General features: G+C 45.1%; 1 protein-coding gene across 2 annotated transcripts in view; it reads left to right on the forward strand.

Moving 5' to 3' along the window:
- The window catches only part of SH3RF1 (SH3 domain containing ring finger 1), a 138,891-nt gene extending 134,227 nt beyond the window's left edge, over positions 1-4,664 (forward strand). For both annotated transcript variants that reach the window (XM_021072854.2, XM_021072855.2), the window contains exon 12: positions 3,018-4,664. In XM_021072854.2, the coding sequence (XP_020928513.1) occupies positions 3,018-3,186 (169 nt within the window). In that variant the 3' untranslated portion in view covers positions 3,187-4,664. The remainder of the gene's footprint in view (positions 1-3,017) is intronic.
- The last annotated feature ends 3,279 nt before the right edge of the window (positions 4,665-7,943 follow it).

Raw genomic sequence — 7,943 nt, forward strand, 5'->3', positions numbered from 1 at the left:
TCTGCCACACAAATAAAACCACTCTGTCCTGGAGTTTCCACTGTGGCTCAGCAGTTATGAACCCAACTAGTATCTGTGAGGATGTGGGTTTGATCCCCGCCCTCACTCAGTGGGTTAAGGATCCACCATGAGCTGTGGTGTAGGTCACAGATGTGGCTTGGATCCTGCATTACTGTGGCTGTGGTGTAGGCCTGCAGGTATAGGTCCGATTCGACCCCTAGCCTGGGAACTTCCATATGCCACAGGTGTGACTCTAGAAAGAAAAAAGTTAAATTAAAATTTAAAAATCACTTTGTCTCCCCCCTCATGTAGTCCGCTCTAAGTCAGGCTTTCACATTTTGCCTCCAGTTCGCACAATAGTTTATTCCGAGAGTTGCAGCACTTTTTCCTGCCGCGTTTCTCTGCTTTCCAGAGATGATGGCACATCTGTTCATGGAACCAGTCCAGCAACTTATGTTCTTTTGGTCACAAAGGCGTCCGCCTGCCCCCAGGCCCTGATGTGCGGTGGTTTCCCCTCAGTGCCCTGAGCCTCCCCCTCTTCTCTGTCGTTTGCGGTGTTGGTGTAACTATTCTGACTGATGGATCACTTTGCCAGATGCCCCCGCCCCGCCCCCCGCCCTGCCAGGGACTGGCTGTGATGCTGTCCCCCTCCCCAGCACATGCACCTTCTCAAATGCCAGGCGTCCCCAGGTTCTGTGGCTTCTGCATCCAGCCCCTTCCTCTTACCAGAGGGCCTATTGCCAAGAGCATTGAAAGAGGGAACGTGGTGTAGACAGGCGACAGGGTTCAGGGAGCAGCAGGGTTTAATGACAGGACAGCTGGGCACTGGGGTCCTCTGGCAGCCGTTTCTTAGAACCATTTCCATTTTTACAAGTGGGAAAGGGGCCTTTGGAGAGAATTTCTGCCCTGCGTTTATGTTTTTATTATCCATCTGTTCAATGGAATATTGAATATAATAGGCAGACTGACCGGCTTTTCATACAATGCTGGCAATAGTATGTATCAAGCTTGGATCCTTAAGTCTGCCTGTCTGTAAAAACAACAGGACAAATGTGTGGGAAAATGTCATATTGTCCTGTTAGCCACTGGGAAGGAAATCTTTTGGTTACGCAAAAGCACCCAAGGATATCATTTAGGGATTACCTGTTTTAATATTTCAAAAATGTCGACATAATGAAAAGTACTTCGTGCTAAAAATGAAGGGAACATTAACTTTCACACCAGTATCATTCAGGAAGCCTTTCAGAACCTTTGTCCCTGACTCACAGCGAAACATCACAGCTCCTGTGCTCGCCCAGTGCAGAAGCCTAGGGTTTTCTGGTACAATTTTTTCCTGGTAGAATTTCACAGATGTGATTTTCAGTGTCTAGCATTGATACAGTATGAGGTAGGATTCATCTCCCAGTTGGAATGAGAACAAGTGGAAAAATCTCCTTTCCAACCATGACCTGTGCCATAAATCAAAAGGGAGAGAATGTGACGAGGGCCAGTCAGGGCTGTGACGATGTTCTCGGGACATAAAGACAGAAGAGTCACACAATGAGGCAGGAGGAGCCTGGGGTGTGGTGACAGGTCTTGGTGGCAGCTGAGACAATTCTCCCAGGAACAAAGGCATCCTTCTGTGTTTATTAGAGAGACGGAGGAAGACAAGCAAGAAGTGATGGTCCATCCCGGAGGCAGAGTGTAATTGACGACAGCAGAAGTAATAGGACAAATATTTTAGGCTGTTTTTTGGAGGGATTGAGAAAATATCATTAGAAATTTATGAAGAGAAAGTAGAAATTAAATATTTTGGAAGGGGTAGCAAATAAAAGAAAGTCCATGGGACAGTTTTATTCCTGCCTTAAAAAAAAATGCAGATCAAGGGCTTAAGGAGAGGTGGCAGGTCATCTCGGTGTCTAAGTTTAAGTTTCGGAAGGATGCTGTTAAGTACATATCTATAAGCCCAACTCCTAAACTGGGAAAAGAATGAATGATCTTTGATTGGGGATTAAGCCAGAACACTTGGAAACAGACACATTAGATAGAGATAGATTTATAGAAAGGCAGTCGGGCTTAAACGGTGTGATTAATTTGGGTCTGTGACAGTGAACCCCCTGGGTGAAGCGATGAGCATAATTTACTCAGACTTCAAGCAGGCTACATATCAAGCCAGTACAGCTTTGCCAGTGAAATGTTTAATTGGATATTAGATTCCTGGTGCGACTGGCAGAAGGCGGTAAATGGTTACCCACCCAGACCAGAGTGATGGGCAGACGGCCTCCCAGAGCCACAGGGGTTCAATTTCGGCCAAACCAGGAGAGATTAGAAACACAAATGTATGGACTGCAGAAAATGTGAGAGAGATCAGAAAAATTGGACATGGAAAATTTGTGCTAATAAAAGCTTACAGGTACACATCTGACCTAAAGCCAGAGTACTTCAGCCCGGAGCAGGAAGATGGGCTTTGGGTGTCATACTCATTAACAGAAGGCTGGTCTGCCGCCGCCCAGGACCCTGGCACCCTGGGCACGCTCTGCTCGTGATGTGGACGCAGGGGCCGGGCAGGGTCCACTCAGCCTGGAGGCAGTCGTTGGAGGACTGGACCCCCTCAGTGCCCCTCCCAACCCCGATCAGATAAACTCTCCTTCCTCTGGGAGAAGGAAGGAGACAGGCAGTCCCTGTCCTGGGAAGTGGAGCCAGGCCTGCTGTCCATCTGGCTGAGGTCAGCCACGGGGAGGGCACAGGAGGGGCTCTGCCTGTCAGGACCCCTCATACCCAGGCTGGGTCTTCAGTGGTGGCCATTATGCGCAGCCAGACTCCACATGTACCACGTGTCTACTCAATGGTAGGGTGGCCTTTTAAATTGTTTTACCAACAGTGTAGCAATCACGTGCTCTGTCCTGTTCTGTTGGCCTCTTAAGTGTGTGCTCTGTCTTTGCCTGACCTCTGAGAGGCTATGACTAAGCCCCCTCTCTCTCCCTCTCTACCTCCATCCCTCCTCCCTCCATCCCTCCCCCTCCCTCTCCCCCCAACAGGCATCGTGTGGTCGTTTCCTACCCTCCCCAGAGTGAGGCAGAACTTGAGCTCAAGGAAGGGGATATCGTGTTTGTGCACAAGAAGCGGGGGGACGGCTGGTTCAAGGGCACGCTGCAGCGGAACGGGAAGACGGGGCTCTTCCCCGGGAGCTTCGTGGAGAACATCTGAGGAGGCGCCAGAGGCAGGGACGTCCCTCAGCCCCGCACTTGGCTGGGAGAGGAGCGCCCGCCTCATCCTGAGTCACTCCACAGAGGAACCCCCTTCTGAAATATCAGCTGAAGTGGACGGTTGTTTACACGGCATCACTAATTTATTTGCTTTCTTAAACTTGAATTTTTCTTGTACTAGATCAACTCTTTGGGTTGTGATTTAAAGAAATTATTAATTTATGAAATGGTAGCCTAGGAGAGGCCGTGAGGTCACCCGCCAGGAGGGAGGTCCTTCCTGATGCTGGATGCGGGGCATCTCGCTGGTGGGGTCGGGATTCACCCCAAGACCTCATCCCTCAACCCCGAGGGCTTCTGGCTGCCGAGGACGAGGGAGCATAAAGCACAGCCCTGAACACACCGTGTTCAGAAGTAGATTTAGTTTAAAACAGAAGCCGCTCAACTCACAGCTTGGAAGTGGGTGGATGGAGGTTGTCCCCAGCATGAGACGGCTCTGAGGGTCACCCTGGGTGACCGCGTGCTGGGCGCCACCCGCGTGTGTGGTCATGCGGTGGGGGCAGAGGCTGGGGGGACCCCGAGAGGTGTCCACGTGGCTCTTCCCACATCCCACCAACCTTGCTAGACCCACAGAGGCCCCAAAGTGGCGGGAACAGGCAGCCCCTCCTCTGCCTGGGCGCTGTCCAGGCCACCTCCTCCATCCCTTCCCTCAGTGCCCCGCAGCCTGGGTCAGGGCGCCCTCCCCATGGTGACCGAGATCACTGCCACAGTTTTCTCATGAAAAAGCAGAAACAAAAACTCCTTTTCATTTCTTCTAAGAATTACAACTGGGAAATAGAAATGGGACCTGAAGAGCTTTCTTGCAGGAGCGAGCGGTTTCATGGTCTTAAAAAGATGTTATGTGGTTGAAATGAAATCATTCCTAAATTAACCTTTTTTTTTATATATATAAAACACTGTACATTATGTTTCTGTGTATTGAATTTTTAAAAGATACTTTACTGGGATATTCATGTAATATATAAAGTTTTGGTGAAATGAACTTTAGTTAGAGAAAAAGCTGACATCGGCTTTCATCTGCGTAAGTTGACACCAATGTGTCATGATATTCTTTATTTTGGGAAATTAGTGTATTTTATAAAAATTTTAAAGAGTAAAAAGACTACTACAGGATAAGATCATTTTTTACCTGTCTTTTCTCCATATTTTAAGCTATGTGATTGAAGTACCTCTGTCAATAGTTTCCTGGTATGAAGTTGGTTAAAATTTCATCTGTTAATAGATCACCTAGATAATATAATGTATGGGTTTTCTCCTGGATTTTTTTTTTTTTTTTTTGAACACAGTAGATGGAAATTTTGTAACAAGGGCTTGTTACACCACGATAAGGTAATGATAAAATTACAACTTATCATTCCTCATCATGTTAATAATTTGAAGACTGGAGAAAAGTTTCAAGATTAAAATTTGATGTTCAAACTTTATGCGTCCATTGTGTCAATTCTTAATTTTTTCCTTTCATTTTCTTTCTTTCTTTTTTTTTTTAACATGGATACATTTGACTTGATTTCTACTCTGTAAAAATTCTTCACCTGTACCTCACCCAGGCAGTGTCAACAGTGGTCACTTTGGTGGTTAAACCTTTTACCTCTGCAGGCCACAAACCTCATTTGTTAATAAGATTTCCCCACCAAGTTTAAAGTCTTATTAGAAGCATTTGTGGGGTCTCACCAGGGCCTGAGTGACACACCTGCTCCCCCTTCAAGGTGACTAAACCATCCGGTGACTCAGGACTTTTTTCCTTAGCTACAGAAGGAGAACCAGACCTAACCCAGCTGGGCAGTGGCTGCTGGTCCCAGCAAGGCTGGGAACGTACCTTTGGACACACTGTGATTTTAACCTCCTATGAAAGGCCCAGAAATCCTAAGTTTAAAAAGATGGTGTGTACCAGGTTATAAAAATTTCTTTTCCTAGTTTAATGTTTAGCTACTGTCCACTTACTTGTCAGAATTAAAAATCAGGACTTCTCGGAGTTCCTGCCATGGTACAACAGCATCAGTGGCATCTCTGCAGCACCAAGACACAGGTTGCATTCCTGGCCCGGCACGGTGGGTTAAAGGATCCAGCATTGCCACACCTGCAGGTCACAATTGCAGCTCAGATCTGATTCCTGGCCCGGGAATGCCATATGCTGTGAGGTGGCCAAAAAAAAAAAAAAGGGCATTCTAGGTTGTAACATAGCTTTGCCAACAGCTACCTTTGTAACCACATGTACAAGTCACTGATGACTTAGTTTCATCCTGTTCCTGCCCCATCTCCTCACTGGGCAAAGGTGAGGATGGGGAGATCATGTCTCTGTTTTGAAAACTGTGTTTTAACACAAACATTATTTTCACCTCTGATTTCAAGCAGTTGGCCTCTCTTAGGGTGTAGGCATGCAGTGCCCTTGCAGGGTCAGTTTGGATTGAGAAGGGACGAGTGAAGGTGGTGTTGGTAACTGTGGTGCATGTGATTTTCTCTCCTCATGAGAACAAGACAGTGTTTTCATACCTGAAGGAACTCAGGTAACTATTTCAAGCAAGAGCTCTACCCTGTAATTGAGTTGGAAAGTTCAAGATTGGAAAATGCTTTTTTTTTTTAATGATTTTTATTTTTTTCCATCATAGCTGGTTTACAGTGTTCTGTCAATTTTCCACTACACAGCAAAGTGACCCAGTCACACATGTATACATTCTTTTTCTCACATTATCCTCCATCCTGCTCCATCATAAGTGACTAGATACAGTTCCCAGAGCTATACAGCAGGATCTCATCGCTTATCCATTCCAGAGGCAATGGTTTGCATCTTTTAACCCCAGATTCCCAGTCCATCCCACTCCCTCCCCCCCGCCCCCGGCAACCACAAGTCTGTTCTCCAAGCTCATGAGTTTCTTTTCTGTGAAAAGCTTCGTTTGTGCCGTATATTAGATTCCAGACATAAGTGATATCATATGGTATTTGTCTTCCTCTTTCGGACTTCTCTTAGTATGAGAGTCTCTAGTTCCACCCACGTTGCCACAAATGGCAATGTTTTGTTCCTTTTTATGGCTGAGTAGTAGTCCACTGTGTCTATATACCACATCTTCTTAATCCATTCATCAGTCAATGGACAGTTAGGTTGCTTCCATGTCTTGGCTATTGTGAATAGTGCTGTGATGAACATACGGGGGCATGCGTCTTTTTCAAAGAAAGGTTTGTCTGGATAGATGTGCCCAAGAGTGGGATTGCCGGATCATATGGTAGTTCTACGTGTAGTTTTCTGAGGTACCTCCATACTGTTTTCCATAGTGGTTGTACCAATTTACCTTCCCCCCAACAGTGTAGCAGGGTTCTCTTTTCTCCACACCCTCTCCAGCATTTGCTATTTGTGGACTTATTAATGATGGGCATTCCGACTGGTGTGAGGTGCTATCTCATGGTAGTTTTGATTTGCATTTCTCTAATAATCAGTGATGTGGAGCATTTTTTCATGTGCTTATTGGCCATCTGTATATCTTCTTTGGAGAAATGTCTGTTCAGGTCTTTTGCCCATTTTTCCATTGAGTCATTTGAATTTTTGCTGTTGAGTTTTATAAGTTGTTTGTATATTTGAGAGATTAAGCTCTTGTCAGTTGCATCGTTTAAAACTATTTTCTACCATTCTGTTTAAGTTGTCTTTTTTTTTTTTTAATGGTTTCCTTTGCTGTGCAAAAGCATATCAGTTTGATTAGGTCCCATGGTTTATTTTTGGTTTTATTTCTGGTGTCTTGGGAGACTGACCTGAGAAAATATTTGCATGGTTGATGTCAGAGAATGTTTTGCCTATGTTCTCTTCTAGGAGTTTTATGGTGTCTTGTCTTATGTTTAAAGTCTTTAAGCCATTTCGAGTTTATTTTTGTGCATGGTGTGAGAGTGTGTTCCAGTTTCATTGACTTAAATGCCGCTGTCCGGTTTTCCCAAAACTACTTAATGAAAAGACTTTTTCCTATTTTATATTCTTGCCTGCTTCATTGAAGATTAATTGACCATAGGTGTCTCAATTTTTATCTGGGTTCTCCATTCTGTTCCATTGGTCTGTATGTCTGTTTTGATACCAGTACCACACTGCCTTGATTACTGTGGTTTTGTAATATTGCCTGAAGTCTAGGAGAGTTATGCCTCCTGCTTGGTTTTTGTTCTTCAGGATTGCTTTGGTTCCATATAAATTTTTGGATTGTTTTCTGTGAAAAATGTCATAGGTAATTTGATAGGGATTGCATTGAATCTGTAGATTGCTTTGGGTAGTATGGCCATTTTACAATATTAATTTAGAAAATGCTTTTAATAGATGTCAGACTAAGTTGTATAGCTTGTGTGTATCCACATAAAATTTCTAAAAATCATTTTGAACCCATTCAACTGTGTTCTTATCAAGGAAGCATTCTATTCACATCACTCCTTTCCAGGAGGAAGAATTCACTGACCTCTTGCCCTAATGGAGGGTTGTTGCAGGAGGGTCCCAGGTCCACGCTGAGCACGGCCCTGCCCAACTCTTGGGAGCTCCAGACTCTGTTCTTCGTGGTAAGTAATTCTCACCGGCGATGGGAAGGAGCTAGTGGGGGTGGCAGCCAGCTGGTGTGAACTGTGACTTTTAAAATACCCTCTTTCTGGTTTGCAGAGGAATGTTTCTCTTGTCTTCCCTGTTATGAACTTTTAATGACTTTCTGACTTAGCTGTTTAGATTTCTATCTGGAAAATAGCACC

Source organism: Sus scrofa, chromosome 14 (genome assembly GCF_054392235.1).
Source record: "Sus scrofa isolate SSC_HxYL_T2T_F1_AM1 chromosome 14, Sscrofa_HxYL_maternal_Yorkshire_Landrace_v2.0, whole genome shotgun sequence".
Lineage (NCBI taxonomy): Eukaryota > Metazoa > Chordata > Mammalia > Artiodactyla > Suidae > Sus > Sus scrofa.